This window comes from Schistocerca piceifrons, chromosome 9 (genome assembly GCF_021461385.2).
Source record: "Schistocerca piceifrons isolate TAMUIC-IGC-003096 chromosome 9, iqSchPice1.1, whole genome shotgun sequence".
NCBI classification, from domain to species: domain Eukaryota; kingdom Metazoa; phylum Arthropoda; class Insecta; order Orthoptera; family Acrididae; genus Schistocerca; species Schistocerca piceifrons.
The window spans coordinates 173468072-173491717 of NC_060146.1; the positions used below are offsets into that span (position 1 = coordinate 173468072).

The 23646-nt window shown below is 40.9% G+C and overlaps 1 protein-coding gene across 2 annotated transcripts in view; it reads left to right on the forward strand.

Moving 5' to 3' along the window:
* The window catches only part of LOC124717071, a 78245-nt gene extending 57685 nt beyond the window's left edge, over window positions 1-20560 (forward strand). For both annotated transcript variants that reach the window (XM_047243753.1, XM_047243754.1), the window contains exons 7-8: window positions 10943-11097; window positions 20356-20560. In XM_047243753.1, the coding sequence (XP_047099709.1) occupies window positions 10943-11097; window positions 20356-20495 (295 nt within the window). In that variant the 3' untranslated portion in view covers window positions 20496-20560. The remainder of the gene's footprint in view (window positions 1-10942; window positions 11098-20355) is intronic.
* Window positions 20561-23646: the final 3086 nt, after the last annotated feature.

The following is a 23646-nucleotide window of genomic DNA, read 5'->3' on the forward strand; positions in this document are numbered from 1 at the left end:
ATTATGCACGTTATGTTGACAACATTATCATTGCTTTTGATGGTACTGATCGTGTGTTAGAGCTTCTCTTCAATACTTTCAGTGGTTTACATGAAAAAATTTCCTTCACAACAGACCTTCAGAATGAAAAAGGTGAACTTAACTTTCTTGGTTTAACAATTTCTATACAGAATAGTTCCTTCAATTTCAACATCTTCCGTAAAGAAACGTATTCAGATAATGTCATCCCTGCTGATTCAACTCATCCAAAAGCTCATAAACTGGTGTTTTTTCATTCTGCCATTCACCGTATGGTAACTACTCCTTTATCACCTGCCGATCAACAAAAAGAATTGAGTGTCATCAAAGCGATTGCGGTTAATAATGGGTACAATCAGAATGTGATTGATTACATGTTCAGTAAGAAAACTTCCCAAAACTGTTCGACTTTGAACAATAACCTCCCCACTGATAGCAAAGAAGCTAAAAAATTTATTTCTATTCCTTTCTTGGGTAATATATCGTATAGGATAAAATGTCTTCTAATGAAAAAATGTAACTGCAATGTCTCCTTCTCTACAGATAACAGTTTAATGAGAAATCTTGTACATTCAGTCGAGATCCCTGGCAATTGGTTTTCCAATTCAGGGGTTTATAAACTAACCTGTAATAGCTGTCCTGTGAAAACAAGATATAAAGAACACCTATTAGGTAAAAAAGGAGCAAATATACACAGTTCTACTTTCGCTGAACACCACCTGATAGCCAGTCATACGCCTAAGCATTTAGAAGACACTGTTATCCTACACAGAGAAGTCAAAGGGTGTAGACTAGATCTGTGGGAAGAGTTACAAATTTTCAAACATCTTGAGCTCAAGGACGGTAATATACAGAACGACCAGTTGAACCTTGCTTGTAGACAATTTTTTGAAGACCTTAAACCTGTACTGTTTATGGTATAACATTAATGCTGGTAACCTTAGTGATTTATTTCCTCAGGAAGCTATGATGCACCTTCAATGCTTCAAGCTCACTGCCACTTATGTAATGGTGGTTTTCTCACGATGTATGTTGCTACTTCATCGGCCCTTATGTGATTTTGCCTGGCTCTAAAAAATTTTGGTTTTCCCCATCAATGTGTATTAACAGGATAATGTCCGTAATTCTTTCTTGACAAGAGCCATTATTGTCAATTTTAAAGTTCTGACATATATACCATTTTTGGGCTTCACTAATATAGTAATGTAATTTTTTTTATTTTGGCTGTATATGCCACTGGGCATAAGTTTCTCGGCGTAAGCACCACCTACTTTTTTGATGTATAACTACATTATTTGTACCAGTGCTCCCATACTGTTATAATGGGAGTGTTAATTTCCTTCCTTTTTATTGTCACTTCACCTAAGGACGTTATTAGTACTGATAATGTACACGTTGTCTTTGTACGCCAATTGGCACATGTTTCTCGGCACGAGCGCCACCTGCCCTGGTTTCAGAGTAACTACGCGCGCCGATTACACTCAGTCGGTTGTGAGCTCTGCAAGATCCATGAACTATCTTGTATTTACGTGACAAACCCTAATTCTAGGGCTATCTTTCATTTGTGACAAATGGATCTATGCCGATAATTGTAAAACCGGTGATGGTACATTAGTCCTTACTAATGTAAAATTGTAAGTACCAGTTGTCATCATATTTCTGTAATGCAAGAGTTCTCTAATTTGTGTTAAAATTTATTCTTGTCTTAAGTTTCATACTTTTCTAATGTAAGCTAGGATGTTCATTATCCTTAGGCTACCTTCTGAAGAAGACAAATTTATATTTGTTGAAACCTAGGTAAAGAATTTCTTTATCCATTGCAACTGGTCGGCTGGTTATGATTTTATCAAGCTGATACTATTCCGACACAACATGCCTGTCGTACAGGGCAGTCTATATTTTTTTTGCCCACATCTCTGCTCCTGTCAGAGCTAGGAGGTTATAAACCCCACATTGCTGATACTTAAGAAGTTTTCTGTTTGTGTGCCAAATTTGGTTGAAACCGATCCAGGGGTTTATGAGGAGACCCTAAACACATTTACCAGAATAAAAATGTTGTTTATTATCAATTAATATCTGATACATAAATGTGAAATGTCTTATTTTTAAATGAAGAAAATGTATACACTGCCTGACAATGTGAAGCACCCCAAAGACATGGTCAGATACCATTGTAACTTTATACACATACACTCATCATTGAGTATGTAAATCATTAGAGCTGCAATCCCCTGGGACATGTAGAACAGCCACAATAATGCATTAGTGTTAGTATTGCTAGCCAGGCCTGGTAGGGTATACGATAAGCCAAAACATTATGATCACTGCCCACCGCAACACTTGAATTCGCCTGATGGCATTGCAGGCACGTGACGTGGTAACAAAAGTATGTAAAGCGGGCAGGCACAGATGGGATCATCCAAGGGAAGATATGGCCTGCAAATGGGGAAATCCATTGAGACAAGCGATTTTGACAAAGGGCAGATTATTATTACGCAGAGCCTCTGAACAAGTATCTCGAAAATGGTGAAGCTGGTCAAATGTTCAGCATCTATGCAAAGAGGTAGGAGGATAGTGAAACTACCACTAGGCACTAAATGGTTGGACGTTCACGACTCTTCACAGAATGTGGAGTTCGGAGGCTTGTCTGCTCTGTTAAGTAGGTTAGATGATCTGTGGCATCTCTGCCGAAAGAGCACAATACTGGTGCGTGCACAACTGTTTCGCAGAACAGAACATGGGGATCAACAGTGTACCATCCCCTAAGTGTTCACATGTTGACCCCGTGACATTGTCATTTATGATTGCAGTGGGCATGGGACCATCAGGATTTGACCATCAATTGATGTAAACATGTTGTCTCTTCAAGTGAATCACATTTGTGCTACACTACGTTGATGGTCGTCTCCAAAAACGGCATCATTGAGGTGAAAAGCAGCTCGATAAGTGCAGCACACTGCACGGATGCAGGCTGGTGGGAGCAGTATTATGCTATGAAACACATTTTTCTGTGCTTGCATGGGACCAGCTGCGAACCACCTGCATCCCTTCATGCTTGACGTCTTCACCGATGGCAATGTCGTCTTTCAGCAGTACAAGTGTGTGCGTCTTATAGCCAGAATGGTGCTACAGCAGCTTGAGGAGCATTATAGTGAACTCAGGGTGATGTCTCAGTGACCAAATTCACCTAAAGTAAATCCTGTGGAACCCAGCCATATTGCTGTCAGGTGCCGCCACCGAATATGCAAATCAGTGGACCATCATTTATGCGAATTACACTACCTGTGCATAGGCATCTGATGCAAAATACGTGCACGAACCTACCAACAAACCGTCAGATCCCTGATATGCAGAGTCAGTTATCTATTTCATTCCAAAGATGGACAAACACGCTATTAAGTAGGTGGTCAAAATGTTTTGCCTCGTCAGTGTATAAGTTGTATGGACTGCATCAGATGTTGAATGATCACTGTCGAGGACACACGTGTGCCACATACTCGTGTGAGACAATGTTATTGACACCTGAGAGAGTTTGAAAGGAGCCTCAAGCACTTTGTAACACTTTCGTGTCTGTGCTTGACATCCAAAAAACCATTAATGGACTCCTCAAAACATTCTACATCGTCCCACACCACTGGTTGGAGATTAGCAGCTGCGGGACTAGGGCAGTATTGTTCCTTACTTTGGCTGGCATTAAGATCGCAACACAAACGGCACCGTTTGGAATAGTGTCGTGAGTGGGAAGAATGGACTGCTGATGAATGGCATTGCATTGTGCTCAATGATGTGTCGCAGTTCTGCACTGCACTGGATTACCAGTGTCAGCATGGTAGCGACATTGACAGGTCTCATTCTTCCAATGTTTCGAAGAGGAACAGCATTGTTAGTCTTTGACACCGCAATTGTTAGTCATGGGCATCCTGTGTCCTGATGTTGGCTCTGCCATTTTTCAACAGGACAATGATAGTCCATATGTGGCATATATCTGTATGAACTGTCTATATAATACTGAGGTACTCCCTTAGCCAGCCAGATCTCCTTATTTGTCCCCCAATAGAACGTGAGAGACCAGCTCAGCAGTAAACTCCATCTTCATTCCTGTATGTCAGGACAATTTATAAAAGCTGTGAGTCAGCTCACCTTAAGAGGAGATCCAATTACTTCATGACACTCCTCCTAACTGAATCTTAACATGCATCCAGGTGAGAGGGGGTGCTACTTCATACTGAGAAGTGGGCTCATACTGCAAGTTCTTTGTAAATTTGACTGAGTTTTGTAACCACTGAAGTAGTGTCATATATCCTCTACTCTCGTGTTTCTTGATTCCGTTTCCGTTTCCTGGGTGCTTACTCATTTTGGTTGTCAATGAATGTCAGTAATACTGCACAATCACCAGCATTAAAGTATTTCATTTTCTTTTTGATGTTCTGCATTTTCGTTCCAGATTTCAATTTATTGCTAATACTTGCATTTTCATGTGATTGGTAATTATAAATAAAAAGCATTATTCTTGTAAAACATACTTTCCAAATTTATCATTTATTGTTTCCATTTGATAATCAATGTAGAATTCAAATAAAAGATTAAAAATCAGTAAGAATCAAACAGGCGACTGATTACAAGATTTGTCTACAGCTGTATTCCACAATTGACATTATGATGCGTTTCAGGGATATTTCTTTTACCAGTGTCTGTTCTCTATTTTCTTTTTCTATTCACAAATAGAGCATGGGAAAAATGATAGTTAGTGAAGCTTGTAGATCTCAGACTTTTCATGATGGTCATGTCACGATTTGTAGGTGGGAGGAAAAACGTTAATGTTCTTTTAAAATACAAACAGTAAACCTCTCTGAAATGGACAATGCTTCTTTTTTAGTGTCTGCTGCTGGAGTATGTTGAGTAATGCACTCGTGCGGAGTAAACAGTCCCATGATGAATGGCACCACATTTTTGTGGTGGTGTCCACAGAACGAGATTTCGTGTAAAAATTGTTACCTCACGATGGCACCTCAAGTAAAGACAGCTGGTGACAGACGCGTCAGTGAATCGGAGGCATCAGTGTAGACATCCCTCCATGTATTTTCTTGCACCACCGCAGCCGGAGAGTTATTTATGTCCCAGCACTGTGCCGCTCGGGACTAAATACCCATTGGTAAAACAAGCCACACTACAGAATATTAAATAACAAATTTTAAGTAAAAGAGCAAATTCCCCAATGGGAACTTTAGTACAACGGAATTCCACCAGTTATATAGTGACTTATTCCACTGAAGTCACTCATGAAATCCCTTTCAAATTTAACAATATTTAGGCAGAAAAGACAGTTACCTTAATAGTCAGTTTAATTTCCACGCAACAGCGGGCACAACCCCAGCGGATGACCACCCTAATACAAGAGTGAGCGAACTACCGTACTTGGAATGGGACGCATCTTGGCACAGCCCAAACATTTTAACGAGAAGAATCTCCAAATAATTACAAGAGAGAATACTTAACTACTGTCAACTACTGTGGCGAGCAGCGACTGACAGGATACAGCCAAGTAGTGCCGAGCGTTACCAAAATGTAGCTGGCCGAGCTAACTGCCGGACTTACGTCAATAAAAGTGCCGCACCGTGTATTAGTCAATCTGGAACTGATTGTGCCCGCTGCTCATAGTACACTTTAACATATGCCAACCCCCTTTAAATTTAATACCCTTAACACATGCAAGACCTCAGACAAATAGCATGGAAACTTATTCACCTCTTACAGCTTGTAATTCTTTACTTTTACAGGCAGGCACCAATAACAAGCATAAAGTCTGCCTAACCAAGATCATAAAAACCCATAATACAAGACACCTAAGTCACAACCCCTTCAAACGGACACCACAGAATAAATCATAAGTTACCGTATTTACTCGAATCTAAGCCACACTCGAATCTAAGCCGCACCTGAAAAATGAGACTCAAAATCGAGGAAAAAAAAATTTCCTGAATCTAAGCCGCACCTGAAATTTGAGACTCGAAATTCAAGGGGGGAGAAAAGTTTTAGGCCGCACCTCCAAATCGAAACAAAGTTGGGCCATTGTAATATGAGACACAATTTAGGTAGAATAAATGACGATACAGCTACAGTAGTTTGGTTCGAGTCGTAAGCTTAGCAGTTAAGCTTTATCAGGTAGCCATTGCTGTGTGTCAGGCACTCCGTCCATATTTTTATGGGTACCCTTCCTTTTTCACAAGCTTCATCTGGTTTGAATTGATTGCTTATTTTTCTTTGATCTGATAAGTGCCGTTCTCTTTGTTGTAGGTGTTTACGTCACTAAGCTGAAAATGCATTACTGTACTGTGTCATGATTGTTTATCGCATTCTGATAATGTGTGTTTACGACCTGTCGCCGCTCGCGGCATGGCTTGCTTTTGTGCATCCTACTGCCGCTTACAATTAAAAAACAACAGAGACGAATCGTCTCATTAGCGAAACAATGGCAAGAGACTGCTATTTGATGTTACTTACACTGCTGCTTTGTTTGATAATAAACAACAACAACCAAATAATAGACTGTGTATGATAGAAGATGTTCTGAACGAGAATTTAGCAAAATTTTTTCTCCGTTTGAAAATCTTTGCAGACGCCTCTTTGGTACATTACATTCTGCACAGAAATTAGTCATCTTAGATTTAAAAATCTAGTCAATTGCCATGCTTCATTTCTGACTGTACCACTATTAGGCATAAGAATAATACGAATATAAATATGACATGATATGTATATTCTTCCGCGTTTGCTGTTGTCTCACTCTAGTTTCGTAGTTCATTAGGCAGGCAGGATTTAAATGAGATAGCAGCAAACACGAAACAATACATGGCAAAATGTTTATATTCGTATTATTCTTATGGTGAAGAGAATACTGCATGTGATTCACAATACATAAAAGTTCCTATTAGCAACCATCTCTTCTCACAGGTAGAAAAAAATTCAGAACGTAGAGTTGGCCATATTGACAAACATCCCAAACAGTCTTGCTAGTCGTATTTTCGTAGTTCATTGAAATGCTGCTACATTCGAAGATGAACAATACGGAATTCGTATTTACTTTGTAGGATAATGTATGAAAATGCAGTGGTCGAAACTCGGGGTGGACAAAAAAGCTCATCTTCCACATTTTTTTTTTTTTTATTTATTTACTGACGCAGAGGTTTTGGTGCCAGTATTTGTCACTGCAAAGCATGCCTGTGTAGCGCTACATATATTCGATGGCAGAACTTAGTTGTGGCAGCACCTACCAACATTTTTCAGAACTTCCGCTTACTTTGCACTCGATTCTAAGTCGCAGGCGGATTTTTGGGTTACAAAAACCGGAAAAAAGTATGGCTTAGGTTCGAGTTAATACGGTACTCAAGTAAAATTAAAAGCACACTGTCTTTAACACTAAACATGGCCTGTGCACTATCCTAGAATGACTCGTGCAACCTTAGCACTACTCATGCTTAGTGCTCTCGTCACAATGAAATGGTACTTACTTCCTGGACATGCATCATACAATGGACAGACGTCTGAGATGTAGATGAGCAATTATGCACATCTACCTGATGATTGTTCTTGATCAAGGGAATGACCTGCACATTTTTCCAATTGCTAGCTACCTTCCATTGCTCCAACAACCATGTTAAATTACTGGCAGAAGGGGACTGAAGTCTATCTCATAATCTCTGTATAACCCCACATGTCTCATCTGATCCAGTTGTCTTTCCTCTGCTGAGCAGTTTTAGCTGATTTCCTATTCTGCAATTACTTACCTCAATATCTGACAAATTTCATATGGTACTCCATCTGATAGCAGTCCTGTTAATAAGTGTTGATGTGGTACTGACTAATATACTTCCAAGAAGTCGAGAAATAATTAATGCACTTTATAACCTTCAACCACGGCTTCATGATATTGTGTGAGAAAAGAGTGAGTTGGGTTTTGCATGACAGATGTTTGCAGAATCCAGTTGAATGCAATGAACAACAGAAACAATTTCAGTTGAAATCAGCTTCTCAAGTACATCCTAACCTATTGTATTACAAACATACCAGGAACATGAAATGTACATTAAGAAGGTAAATTTTATGTTACTTAATTTCTAATTTGGAAGTCTATATTGTGCTAATAAAAGAAAATTATTTTTGCTCACTTCTGTTTACTAAAATTTCTATCTTCACTGAAATTGCTTGCATACAGTGCATTATCTCTTGTGGTGAAGCGCAATAAACGAGGCACTTCTCCAGATTTTCTTCAGTTGTTGAATTTCACCAAACAAAAGAATGAATTTGTAGGAGTAAAACTGTCTTTCCACATCAGAGGATGTTGATGGTGAAAATTTTAGGAAATGAAATATTGCTGGAAATGTTGTCAAGTGGACTGTCTTCTTCTCCTCCACTGATAATACAGCAAATAGTAGCAAAAGTTGACTAGTCTGGATTTCTAACTAAAACAGTGTCAGACTGATTCACTACCTTGTGCTCAATATCACCTCTAATGTCTGTCACTTTGCATTTGAAATTTCAACAATTTCTAATGATTTCTGCAAAGGTAACAAGATAGACTCTAATTCTTTAAAGTTGTTAGCAAGGAACCTGAAGATGCTATGGTTGTATACGAGAGCATTATTGTTTTAAGTTCAGTGAAAGCATTTTTTGCCTTTTGTACTGGAACTGAAGATCCTTTTGAAAGTAATCATCAAGCATTGATTACATGGCTTGCAAAAGTTCATTATAAAAACCAACAGCTTTGATCCATGTATCCCATTTCATTTGGACAGTCATTTGGGACAACACTACATTTAGCACTAGTGAAACATGATTTGGGGGGGGGGGGGGGGAGGGGGGCTTTGAGATACATTCATGCTGTATGAAAGTACTTTATCCACATCTGACTTACCATAGAAGTAAATATTTTTCCAAGGGACTGGCCTCTTGAGAGAGTCTGAGGAAATATGAACAAGGGTAAAAAAACAATAATAGTATATGTAAAACATGTAATCGTACAGAAATATAAAAAACATGTAACATTACAATGAAATATTTCAGTTGTAGCAACATAATACGTAAATATTTACATTTTTCATATATGCAGGAACAGAGGAAAAGAATGTGTAATTACATAAAAATCTGGGCTTTACTGATGACGTTTTCACAGAAGTTAAACCCTAATGTTTTTCTTTTATTTTGGGAAGAGTACTGTTCCCTCTGTACTAGTGATCTCACTTTAAGCTCCTGTAAATTCTCTCTAATTTTGGGCTTCTTCATTCAACTGTGCAATAGCTGATTTCTTGCCCTGCCAGAGTGAGTACAGTGTTTCAAAAGTACTGAGACTTTGTTGGAACTAAAACCCTGTGCTACCTTGCATATACCTCTTAAGACAATAAAGAAATGCACCAAGAACGAATTATCTGAATGGTTCAAAAATTGGTAGATCTGATATACAAGTACAACCAAACAAACGATTACAGTGACAGAAAAATTTGATGGCGTATTCAAGGGAGAGAGTTTCACAAATTGAGCAAGTCAGTAACACATTGGTCCACCTATGGTCCTTACAAAAGCAGTTATCTGGTTTGGCATTGATTGGTAAAGCTGTTGGAAGTCTTCCTGAGGGACATTGTGCCAAATTCTGTCCAATTTGGTGTGTTAGATCATCAAATTTCTGAGCTGGTTGGATGGCCCTGCCGATAATGCCCCGAAAGTTCTCAGTTTGGCAGAGATCCGGCAACCTTGCCATCCATGGTAAGGATTCACAAGCACAAAGACAAGCAGTAGAAACTCTTGCTTTGTGCATGCAAGTAGGCATTATCTTGCTGAACTGTAAGTCCAGATTGGCTTGCCGTGAAGGGCAACAAGAGTTAGTAGCATATTGTCAGTGTACTGCTGTGCTGTAAAGATGCTGATGATGACAGAGAGATCCTGCTATGAAATGAAATGGCTCCCCAGACCATCTCTCGTGATTGTTGGGCTGTATGACAGGTGAGTCGGGTTGGTGTCCCACTGCTGTCTGGCATGTCTCCAGACACGTCTTTGGTCTGGAATCTTATTGACTGCAGTAGGATTGTCTTCAATGATGAGTCTTGCATCAAATTGATCCCCAGTGATCAGCAAAGACTTGTCTGGAGATGCCCCGGACAGCTGTGGGGTAACAAACAGGCTGTCACCTGCCGTACGGACCAACAACGAGGAATGGTGATCTTGGATGCTATTTCTTTTCGTAGCAGGACCCCTTTGGATGTCATCCGTGGCACTGCTACAACACAGCAGTATATCAATGATATTCTGTGCCCCGCTTCGTTACCCTTCCCATCCTGGGCTTACATTTCGGTAAGGTAATGCCCTCCCCCACATAGCAAGAGCTTCTACTGCTTGTCTTCATGCTTGCCAATTAGCAGTTAAGAACTTCAGGGGCATTATGGACATTGTTGTCAAACCAGCTTGGGATTTTGATGATCTAATGCACCAATTGGACAGAATTTGGCATGATAACCGTCAGGAGAACATCAAACTACTGTATCAATGCCAAACCAAATACCTGTATGCATAAGGGCCAGAGGTGGACCAATGCATTACTGATTTGTTCGGTTTGTGAAGCTCTTTCTCTTGAATAAATTGTCAATTTTTTCTAAAACTAATAATTTGTTTGTCTGTACATGTACACCAGATCTGTAGATTTCTGTCCTATATGGATAATTCCTTCGTGGTCTCATTTTTTCTCAGTGTATTTGCAGGGAGGTTAGTTCACCATCATTTGGTATTCTCAAACTGAGATTGTATTGGGAGGGATTAGTTTCTTAATGTTGAGTGATTTTTGTACATGCAGTGTAAAGTGAATTTTTAAAGTTATATTAAAATTTAACCTGTTTTCATGATAAGCTTTTGGTACTCTTAACATACAACTGCTTTCCAGGTTAAGGAAAGCCAAGATAAAGTACTGGCAGAATATAAGGTGGAAAGAAATTGGAAAGGCCTACGATGAAGGTGTCACAGGAGAGTTCCTTGCACTGATTTTCTACTCTCTAGTGCAACATAGGGTGCCAAAGCAATATTGGCACGAAGTTAAAGGTATTTTATGCTACTTCTACAACTTTATGCTTAACAGTCTAATACTTAATAGATGTTCATGAAATGTGAATATCTCAACAACTCAGTAGTAAATATATTGTATTTTCATTGCAGTGATTGAATGTACAGTTGGTGTTATTATACATAAGTATGTACCATGAAATTGTTATCAGATTGTTCATTTATTCCACTCACAGTTAAAAGACAGTTCCGATAAGCATAACTCATACCTTGTAGGAGCCCTCTTTCCATCCATAAGAATGACAGAAAATGCCAGGTTCTATTTGACTAAACTACACCAAATAAATGTATTTGTATTACGTTAATTATACCTGCACAGGTTTCTTACAGTGTAACAAGTCATTCATAATATTTGTCACATTATGTGAATGTTGGCTAGATATATAACTGCCAACAGCAGTGAAAGAGAAAAAGGAGAAATCTCAGGAAAAGGCTAGTCCAGTAACCCTGAAGATGCCAGATCTCCCCATTACAGTCAAAGTATTAAAGAGGGGGCAGCACTCACTTTTCATTGGAGGGCACTCTGTAAAACAGATAATAGGGTGCAGCAGAAAAAAGGGCTAACTGCATCTAAAAGCAATTAAAAAAGGATAAAAGGGATTGACAAAGGCAGCTGGCAAAGGAGGTAGGTTTGAGGGTCCTTCAGATCCAGCATGTGGCAGGAGATGTCCCAACTTAACTGCCCTGCCCCAAACCCAAAAGTAGCTTAAAACATTATATCTGAGAATTAAAACCACTTTTCTTGGAGAAAACTAAGAACCAGTTCAACTATCTGAAGTTTTTGCCAACATGAGAGGTAGAGAATCCAGATAGCGAAGCTTAGTGTGAAGAACCAGGAGGAGGGGGAATTTCACCAAGGAATGAGCTGCTGTCTGCAAGGCTCCATAACCACAAAATGTGGTTGATTAAAACTATGAACTAATCTGATATGATTAATGGAGAACAGTATAGGGTGGTGGATTCCTCCTGAGAGGAATGGAGCGCCATGCGGCAGTAATCTCCTTGATAGTGTGTAGTGTATTAGAGCAGACAGTAGCCTAGTAAATGTTGTTCGAGCTCAGAGTGAGAAGAGGTGCTATTTGCACCCACAAATCTGCTTCAGATTATCAAAGTGAATGTTTGGTAAGTAACTGCTTCTCTAGCCAAACGGTCAGCCAGTTCGCTCTCCAGAATATCCATATGCCTTGTACTCTGAACCAGTGTTAATTGCTGTTGTTCTATCCTCACTGTGACTGACAGTGATAAACAACCAATGGAAAATCCAGGATGGAAAGTAACAATATTATGAGAAGGAAAGTTGCTACTCACCATATAGCGGAGATGCTGAGTTGCAGATAGACACAACAAAAAGACTTTCACAATTAAAGCTTTTGGCCATTGGCCTTCATCAACAATACACTCACTCACTCACTCACTCACACACACACACACACACACACACACACACACACACACACACACACACACACTGCAACCAGCAGCACCAGTGTGTCATGGGAGTGGCACCTTGGTGGGGGTAAGGAGGAGGCTGGGGCTGGAAGGGGAGGGATAGTATGGTGGGGGTTATGGACAGTGAAGTGCTGCAGGTTAGATGGAGGGGGGGGGGGGAGTAGTGGAAAAGGAGAGAAATAGAGAGACTGTATGTGGTGGTGGAATGACGGCTGTGTAGTGCTGGAATGGGAACAGGAAAGGGGCTGGATGGATGAGGGCAGTGACTAACGAAAGTTGAGGCCAGGAGGGTTACGGGAACGTAGGATGTATTAAAGGGAAAGTTCCCACCTGTGCAGTTCAGAAAAGCTGGTGTTGGTGGGAAGGATCAATATGGCACAGGCTGTGAAGCAGTCATTGAAATAAGGATATTATGTTTGGCAGTGTGTTCAGCAACAGGGTGGTCCACTTGCTTCTTGGTCACAGTTTGTCAGTGGCCATTCATGTGGACAGACAGCTACTTCTTTCCCCCCTCCCCATCTCTCCTCTGCCCTCCGTCTAACCTGCAGCACTTCACTGTCCACCACCCCCACCATACTATTCCTCCCCCTCCCCACTCCAACCTCCTCCTAACCCCCACCCAGTCGCCACTCCCATGATGCACTGGTGCTGCTGGTCGCAGTTGCAGTTGCCTGAGACAGCAGTCGCGCGTGCGTGCGTGTGTGTGCGTGTGTGTGCGTGCGTGTGTGTGTGTGTGTGTGTGTGTGTGTGTGTGTGTGTGTGCGTGTGTGTGTCTCTACTGTTGACGAAGGCGAATGGTCGAAAGCTGTAATTGTGATAGTCTTTTTGTTGTGGCTATCTGCGACTCGGCATCTCTGCTATATGGTGAGTAGCAACTGTCCTCCTCATAATATTGAGACAGTGATATACAGTGATCCTGATGCATGACCTGTCCTCCTAGCCCTTTCACATCTAATCAGGGCACGATTAACATGACAGTAAATGGAGTTGTAGTGGATGTTACTGTCATCTGCTCTGCGATGTGTGTCACTCTCCGAGAAACACAGTTCAGATTACCATTCCCCAACCGAGATTACCAAATGTACTGATCCTGAGAAAACATCTGCAGGGGTCTGTGGATTACTTCGCACAGATGTCAGCGAGTTTATTCCCCTCCGTACTGTTTTGGAAACAAAAGCAATTAAAGTGCAGATGAACCCAGTGGTCACCATATGTATGTTTATTTATCTCCAGGTCAGGAACTTACTTTGAGAAGATTACCTCAGTCCAACTCCCTTGCCTGCCTGCCTGCCCTTCCCCGTTTCCCTTACTTGGGGACTTCAGTGTGCACTATTGCCTGTGGGGATGTACAACATTGTCTGATAGGGGCCTCCTGAATGACCAGCTTCTTACTGACCATAATAAATTACTGGGAGGAAAAAAAAAATGCCACACCATTTTATTGACAAGTGATGACAGGTAGGTCATCATTGTAGGACTATATAACAACAAATTCAGGCTTGCTTCTCAATAAAGGGTTTCCAGTCACATTAGTACACAGTTTACCCCCCTCTGGTAGCAACCAGGCATGTATTCTCACATGCAAATGATGATAAAGGTTGTTCCAAGAATCGCGCGTCTTTTTTTACTGTTCAGATGTGGAAAATGTGTAAGTTACTTGTTCACAGTGTCCCACATGTGTTCAATTGGTTAGAGAGCTGTTGATCTTGCTGGCTAGGGTGATTGTTTTACACCACAAAGAGCACTTTGCATCACAGCAACTATGATGAACATTTGTTGTACTTCTGAAAACGCACATTACCTTCTTGCTAAAGAAATGGCAGTAGCACCAAACGGCATGTGCAATTTAGTGGGCACTTGTTGCTTTACCCTGCAGAAACACCAGAAGTGGCTGCAAGCTGCAACTTGTCCCCACCACATCAATCCTGGGATGGAACGCGTGTGTTTGGAATAAGCATCGCACCAGGTGTGTGCCATACACATGTGCATCCATCACTCACGTACAGGCAGAGCCTACTCTCATCACTGATGAAAACAGTATGCCATTCCACTATCCAGTCAACTCTTTCATGACATCATTGTAACCACACTTGGTGGTGTGGTGATGTACGTGCTACCCTGGCCAGAGGCGCACATGATGTTAGTGCTGCAGCAAGCATATGGTTCCCAGTGCTCCCTCGTGACACAACAGATGCCACATGTGGCTGGATTTTGGCCCTGAGTGTTCAGTTGGCCACTGCTGCTCATGTAATACGGTGGTCTTGATGTGTGCCTATACTATGCAGGCACCCAGTGTGTAGTATGTGGTTGTGGAAATGTTGGGAAGACCACTGCTAAAAACAATGAAGTACCACTAATACATTTTGCCCAATATGTACAGCATTCTGTCAGTACGTCTGTCCAGCTTCCCACAGGCCCACAGTGCGATCACATTCAAATGACAGAAGTCATTAAGCAGGAGTATGTACATGTTGGTTGGAAATGGTTGTAGGTTTTCAGCAATTTCTGTAAATCACATCAGGTAACTGCCGGGATGGTTCCTTTGAAAGGGCACAGCCACTTTACTTCTCCATCCTTCCCTAATTGGAGCCGCTTGTGCTCCATCTGTAATTTCCTCATTGTCGACAGGACATTAAACACTAATCTCCTCCTCCTCAGTGACTGTACTCCTACCCTCTTCAGTGGAACCCATGGCCTCTTTTTAGGAATTGATCTTACGGTCATTCTCCCCATCTCATGACTTTGCTACATTGGTCACTACATGACACTTTTGTGCCAGTCATCATTTTCTGGTGATGCTGTCACTTCCTTTTCACTGCGTGATGGATCAGTTACCACATTGGGGTCTTTGAAGAGCCATGTAGCAGTTGTATTGCATTGCTGTCACCTTTATCCCCTATCTCTCCGATTGCACTGACAGAGTTGTGAGAGATGTTTCTGACTTGATCACTGTCTTCATTGGATCTGCTACTCCCCTTTCGACAGGCCCTTCTCCACTGCCAGTCGGTTGGAGCCGTGGTAGACCAAAAGACATTGCAACAACTATACTTGTTTGTTGAATGGTCGTGTGACATTTCGAGTGATAGTCTTCACAGACCTTCCTCACCACTTATCAGCAGTTCTCCACTAAGGCTTGCTATCTAACTAAATGCAGTAAGAAGGAATGCTGAGAGCACTACATCTCTTCCTTGGAATGTGCACCTCTTCATCCCAAAGTTCCATAGCCTGTAGAGCTGCTTTTCTGGGTCTCCTCCTTCAGAGTGGCATTTGTATTGATGCACTGGTTCTTGCTGAACAGCTTTCGACCCTCTTGGCCCCATCGTCAGTGTCCACTTCTAACTGGCTGTCTTTCAAATGCGTAGAAGACAAGTTGAAGACATCTCCCTATCCTTAACAACACCCCTCCCCTCTCCTCTGTCATGTCAACTTATATAATGAACCTATTACTGACAGGGAACTGCTTCAGGCTGTTGACTCATCACACACTGTAGGGCCCAAGCCCTTGATTAAATTCATAATCAGATGATCCAACGCACGAATGGTACTCAGGCTCTTCAACCATATTTGGCTAGAGGGTGTTTTGCCTTCGCAATGACAAGATAGTGTCTTCATCTCTGTCCTTAAACAGCGGAAACCCTCACGTCTGTTGACAGATAGCAACTGATGAGCCTCACTGTGTTGTGCCAGCTTTGTAAAAGGAATATGCTGGTTTCTCGAATTGAGACCTTTTCCAATTACCTCCCACAAAAATGCAAGTATATCACTCTCTCATATAATGCACTTGACAACTTTTTCCTGTCTTGGAGGCACTTCTGGAACTCACTTTTCATTATGGGGTTCAGCTCCTTCAGTGATTCTTTTTGTCTCATCAGTAGTTCTCTTTAGCAATGAGCAGCAAATACAGTGGCTGAGGCAGTGTAATGGTTTTCTTTTTGCCAAAAAAAGATTATGAACAAGTATTGATGTGTAAATGGGAGCATTATCGTGATGTAATTTTCACGAGTGGTTTTACCACAATTCTGGTCATTTTTGTCAGATTGTCTCATGCAGATGGCACATAATCTCCAGATAATATTCCTTACTGACTGTTCAGCCATAAGGCAGGAGCTTGTGATGCACTAGCTCATTGTAATTGAAGAAAACAGTGAAAAGAACCTTCACATGTGATAGTACTTGTCGAACTTTTTTGGTCTTGACTCGTCAGGCAGTTACCACTTGTAAATTCTTGTCATCCTCATAGTAGATTCGCCAAAAGCCACAGCCATCATTTCGAATGTGGTGCTGCACTTTATTCCATTTTTCAAGCAAAATTTAATGCAAATTCTTTCAGTCGTCTTCTTCAAAAGTAGAAATTCTATGATCACTCAAAAACACACACAACCTTTGTGGCTGTCATCACATTGAAAATCGAGTATTTAAAGCCCATGTAACTAAAAAATTCCCATTATTTTTTGATGACACTTACATTCTGAGCCAGAACTCTACTTACTGGTTCCGAGTTTTGTCATGATATGACAATGTTTGTGAGGCTTGTTGCACAGTGGCTATGAAATTATTGGATCCAGCCTATTATTGTGGAGTAAGAATGGCCACTGGCACATCCCAGACTAGTCCTGTAAACAGTCTCCTTACTGAAATGGAGATCGTACTTCTTCAATTCCACCGGTACCAATTTCCGCTCACTTACACAATCGCTATCGGAAAATTTCCTAATCAGCCGACTTATCAAATTATTTTTGCGTCCTATGACAGGGATTAAAAGTTGGAATGCACACACACACACACACACACACACACACACACACACACACACACACATACACACCTACCTTGGTAATACCAGATTAATTCATAGTTTTATCTTATGCAATGAATAACCCCCGTTTTGTGGTTATGGAGCCTTGCAGAGAGTAACTCACGTATTAGTGGAAAGCCCACTCCGTCTGGCTCTCCACACGAGTTGTGAGCATCTGGGTTCTTTACCTTTTGGCAGACAACTCACAGTTGATCTGATTCTTTGTTTTCTCCCCGAAGGGATTGTCAGTATCAGATATTAATGTTTTAAACCACTTTCAAGGTGGGGCTGGGTTGTTAAGGTTGGGTTCTCTCTTGCCACATGCTGGGTCTGAATGACTCTTGACGCTACCTCCTCTCTCAGCTGCCTTTGTCATACCTTTTTTACACTGTTCTAATTGCTTTTAGGTGCAGTCAGCCACTTTTTATACTCCAGCCTATGGCCTGTTTCAGAGGTTGCCCTCTGCTGAATAATGGGTGCTGTTCTACCTCTTAAACGCTTTCAGTATAATGAATCAAGTAGCCGTTGTTGCATGAATAATTCCCACATGCACCTGGGCTGACCGACCTACTGACGTGGTTATTTCTCTTGCCTTATCTTATTATTGTCCATTATGTTTGTTATCCTTCTCACTTCTACTGTTACAAATGTCCTGTCTACATGGCATTCTTTACCTTGCAACAGTCTTAGCTCTTAACCCTTCAACTGCTGTGGACAACACATCATAATGAGATTTTCACCCTGCAGCGGAGTGTGCGCTGATGCAAAACTTCCTGGCAGATTAAAACTGTGTGCTGGACCGAGACTCGAACTCGGTACCTTTGCCTTTCGCAGGCAAGTGCTCTACCAACGGAGCTACCCAAGCACGACTCACGCCCCGTCCTCACAGCTTTACTTCTGCCAGTACCTCGTCTCCTACCTACATCATGCTCTGTCACTTCCAAGATGCTAAGGAAGTCTTTAAATGTGGCCCCCAGGATTTCCGGAGTGCTACTGATGTTCCGGTTCCATTAACTTCTCACTGCTGCAGATGAGTTGCTTTCCTGTCTCAGTCAATAAATATCAGACAACATATGTGCCTCTTTGTGTGCTACCCTTTGCAAGAAACCTCATTTTGATGTCTGACTTATGGTTGGTCATGACATGCCCAGTTCTGTCCATATGGACTTGCCAGGTGCAATGACATACCTAGTGTCCATTTTTAAGAAAACTGTTAGATGCAAAAATTTGATTTTTTCATATCTTACTATCTGATATCTTTGCTTGTTAAAGGACTGAATTTCTTTCGTTGTATGACACAGTTATTGTGATGGATCAAATAAACTAAAACATAACATGCAACTGTAAAGATTTTATGAAGATAAAAATGCATTGTGTAAAGTTTGTGTATGGTTGGTTTTAGCTCATACATTGGAGTGAATGAAACATAGATATCAACATTTTATTTAAAACTGCGAGAAGAAGGAGATCTCATTTTGCTCTCAAAATATAAAGTTTTGTATCATTAGGACGATCACGCACAATGTGCCCATTCATGTCCATGCACATCGTGAACCATGTTGTTATAAAAATTGTTGTAGTCCGTAAACAATTCAAGATATTGAAACAAGGTTTTCTTGTAAAGATAGCACACAATGAGGATCAGGATGTGTTCAAATGTCCATTGCACTGTAGGAAAATCAAAGCAGCACACACATACAAATCCGCAGCATCTGAGGAATGGCATAGCAGGAAGTGTATACATTCCCACAACAGTGGAAACTTAACACCACACCTCAAACGCCTTCATTTTCTTCTCCATTTTTCTCACACTACATACGAGGGCTGTTCAAAAAGTATCAGACCCTATTCTTTATTGTTGAAACTAATAGTGGTATCAGGGTGCACGTGCTTTCTGTTTGCAGACATATTTAGTGTACGAGCCTGATTTTTTACAGCTGTAGAAACTACCAGTTGCTGGCTAGCCATTGACCTAGTGAATATGTGTAAGTGGTAGTCCTCAGATATGTGTTGTGGAGAAAATAGCAGAGAAAGTGGATCAGTGATATTGCAAATTTTGTTTAAAGTTTGGTGATTCTCTGGTTGAAACAATCTGCAAGATTAAAGCATTTGGAGGACGTAGCAATGGGTACCACATAGATGGAGTCATGAAACTGCTTCAAAGATGGCTGCTCCTCAGGGATGAGTGAAGCATATGCAGGCAGGGCCTCAACATCTTCAAGTGAGCTTGTTATTAGGCATATAAGAACTCTTGTAACTCATGGAAGATGAATAACAATTGGAGAACTTGAAGATAAGTTTAAAGTTAATATTGGGTCCATACATTCCATTTTAACAGAGCATTTGGACTTCAGGAGGTTCTCAGCAAATTTGGTAACAACTGACCAGAAGAAACTTAATTTGGAGATCACACAAGACAAGCGAGATACTTTGAACGGTAATCCCAACACAATGAACACTGGTGATGAGCCCTGGATATTGCCCAGAAATAGAGTAGTTTCAGTCATCAGTGGAAGCACCCATCATCCCTGAGACCCAAAAAAAGTGAGGCAAGTCTGCAGCAATGTGAAAGACGTGCTGACTGTGTTTTTTGACTCCAGTAGCTTGGTCCATCACGAGTACACCTCAGAAGGTACAAATGTCGATAAGAAGTACTATCGAGGGGGTCTGCATTGCCTTTGTAAAGCAGTGAGAGACAAATGCACTAGACGGTTTGTTACTCAGCTAACATCCGACGACTAGCCCACATTCGAAGTCTCTGATCTCTTATTGATCCATTCTACTGTTACTGCTTTTCTGCTGACAACACAGAACTCCCTGCCGCCTTTTGTACTGTCAGGTCCACCTCTCTGGACATATACTGATCAATTGCGCATTATGTACGCGTGTTTTTCTGATCATATAGTGAATTTGGAAGTATTGCAAAGCAGTGGTCAGTATTTCTACCATTTTATATTCTGAAAGTGCCTGATGCATGTTTTGTCTTGTTCCAGCCACTCTGCATTATTTGAAGCAGATCCTTCCATTAATTGAATGCAGACGAGACAGGAGATTGCAGAGACTGCAGTTTGACAGGGACTGTAAGCTCCATTTAGTTCACGATCAGGAAAACTGTGATACAAATAGCCTGTAAACGATGCTGTTATTGTTTTGTACAAAGTTTTCTACTTATTTATAAAAAATACTTATATTTTTCAATTGTCAGTTTTTTTCCTGTGTCCTTATCCATGCTGCAAATTATTCTCCTGTATTCTTTCATGCTGCCCAAATTCGTCTCTCGCGTATCAATCAGTTGGTCACAAAGTAACGATAACAGAAAATCTGCACTGCATAATAAATAATATTTACACACACGTTTGGAATTTTTTGGAAACCAATTACTACAGACACATTAATCAATAACAAATCATGCCACCCAGTAATCTGTAGTAAGTATACTTCCACTCAGTGGTATGGAGAATGATAAATTTTCAACTTCATGAACACAGTATTATCTAAGGAATAGTGACAGTAGAAAAGTTAATCAAAGTGCATTATTCTGAGCCACAGATAATTAAAGAAATGTACAGACAAAAACTAAAAGTTATGCAAAACTACTCCTGAAAAAGAGAGAGCCAAACAAGACTAAATTTGTAGTTTTGCCATATAATGGAAATGTTTGTAATAAAATAGCCAAACTTACAGAAATATAAATTTTAAAATTGCTTGCACGCTGAAAACAATAATGGTAATACTGGAAGAGACATCACCTATAAATGGCCCATTTAATAAGTTAGTCACAGACATAATTAGATGTGATGGCTGTGACAAAATCCACATCGGGCAAATTAGCAGAAACTGTTGGATACATTTTGAAGAGCACATAATCTAATGATAACAATGCGAGCACATAAGAAGAAAATTTCTGCTTTTCATTCTTGTGGCCGAGCGGTTCTAGGTGCTTCAGTCCGGATCCGTGCTGCTTCTATGGTCGCAGGTTCGAATCCTGCCTCGGGCATGGCTGTGTGTGATGTCCGTAGGTTAGTTAGGTTTAAGTAGTTCTAAGTCTAGGGAGCTGATGACCTCAGATGTTAAGTCCCATAGTGCTTAGAGCCATTTGAACCATTTTTTCTATTCTTCTTCAGAGCTTGAAGGCACTTTTCTGCTGTTTAATGGTTTCTGTGTACATTGATTACTCATATTGACATGGTGGGGTACATGTTTTGATATATTTGCTTTGTGTGTTCTTCTTTATAAACTTATACTTGAGCAAGCAAAGTGGTGGAAGTCCAGGATTTACTTTTTGGAAGACTCGATTTCGAATCACTGTATGATGACCATGATTTATCTATTTCACAGTTTCCCTAAAGTGCTTGTAGGAAATCTTGTTCTGGCTTGTTGCCAGCCATGCCTGATTCCTTCTCCTATATAAAACAGTAAATGATGTGACTTACAAATATGCATGGGTTGCTGCTCTAAGGACTAAAGCTTGCAGATACACTTACAATTGGGATTTGCTGGAGGAGAGGTGACATTCTTTTCAATGAGAACTCATGAGAAAATTTAGAGAACTGGCATTTGAGGTTGACTGCAGAGTGATTCTATTCCCACCAATGTACATTTTCCGTAAGGATCACGAAGATAAGATTGGAGGGATTAGGGCTCGCATGAAGGCACACACAGTCATCATTTTCTTGCTCTATTTGCAAGTAGAACAGGAAAGAAAATGACTATTAGTGATACAGGGTACCATCTGCCATGCACCATACAGTGGGTTGTGGAGTATGGATGTAGAAGATCCAGTAATTCAGCACAAATGCACAAAATACAGAACAATTGTGATATCTTTTGACGTGAAAGGTAAGTCTTTTGTCTACTGTGTATAATAAGATCAAGATGGTAGATTCTCAAATTGCTAAATCCAAAGTAGGTGATTTGGGTATAAAATGAAATGATTGTGTAGTGCTTTTGGCTGAAGACCCTATCTGGGTTTGCATGGCCAAATAGTTTGACACCATGTCATTGACTTGCACACCAATGAGGAAATGATCAGGATGACACAATACCAAGTCCCTGAACATACAAAATTGCAGAGTTTATGCTGTTTGTGACCTGTGGTTAGTGCTTTCACAAATTGCTATTTTGAGCTGCCTCTTAATATCATGATAAAATTGATTAGATGGGTTTGTTTGGCAGTGTATGTTGGTAACTTATTAGGAGATCTGTTGAAATTTATGTAAATTTTTGGCCATTAAAATTACAGTACTAGGAAGGATAGCAATAAGTTAATTTGTGCAGGCAATATAGTAGGAAGGATACACCATTAAATTTGTAAATGATCTGAGAGTATATACAGGGAGTGAAATTACATTTAGCCAGCTGCTGACTGGCAGCAACAGTGGTCCTAACCCATCTGGGCATTGTGTGGAACAGAGCTCGATGAGAGACAGAGATGTCATTCCCAGCAAGGGTTCATCAAATATTGTGGCTCGGAAGCAGTGGCATGCCAGTCTCTCGGTAACCTGTGACCAGATGTTTTCAATGAGGGAGAGGTCTGGAGAACAGGCTGGCCAGGGCAACAGTAGAACTCTTCCTTTATCATTGCATGGGCATCATTCGGTATTGTGTTATCTTGTCAAAAGGTAAGATTATGGAGTCCTCAAAGATGTAGCATAGTCACTGGCCTTAATACATTACAGATATAATGGCTGCTGTCAAAGTTACTGGCTATATGAATCAGAGATGATTATGGTGTGTACCCAATGGTGCCCCTACCATCGCATCAGGTGCTGTAAATGGATCATGGCCAATCTACTTCTTATCTGAGCCTTCACAGTTCATCGTGGTACTGCTATGTAACCGGGACCCTTGCAAAAAGACACTATGCACCTGTGTCCTGAATCGTTTAGTTCACCACTTCGCTGCCACATCGAGGGAAGCTCCAACAACGGTCATTGTCATCTGTGGTGCTCTCGACATCATCACACTGCCCCTGTGGATACTTCTAATTGTAAACGAACCTACTTTCTGACTCAGGATATGCGAATGTGGCTCTGTGATCCTGTGTGTGGAATTGAAAAATATTCTGTTCTTTATGTGTGTCGCCGAGATGTAGTGTGGAATTGAGTACGGCTATCCTCACTGACCAGTTTTATACTTGCACAACAGTTGTGGGATCACAGTAGATGCGAGCAGTAAAACAGCAAGTGCTAAATTGCATTCCTGATTGGGAACAATCCTGCCATTATTGGATATCGACATGTGCTGATAGGCGTTGCTCTTCCTAAATGAGGCACGACACAACC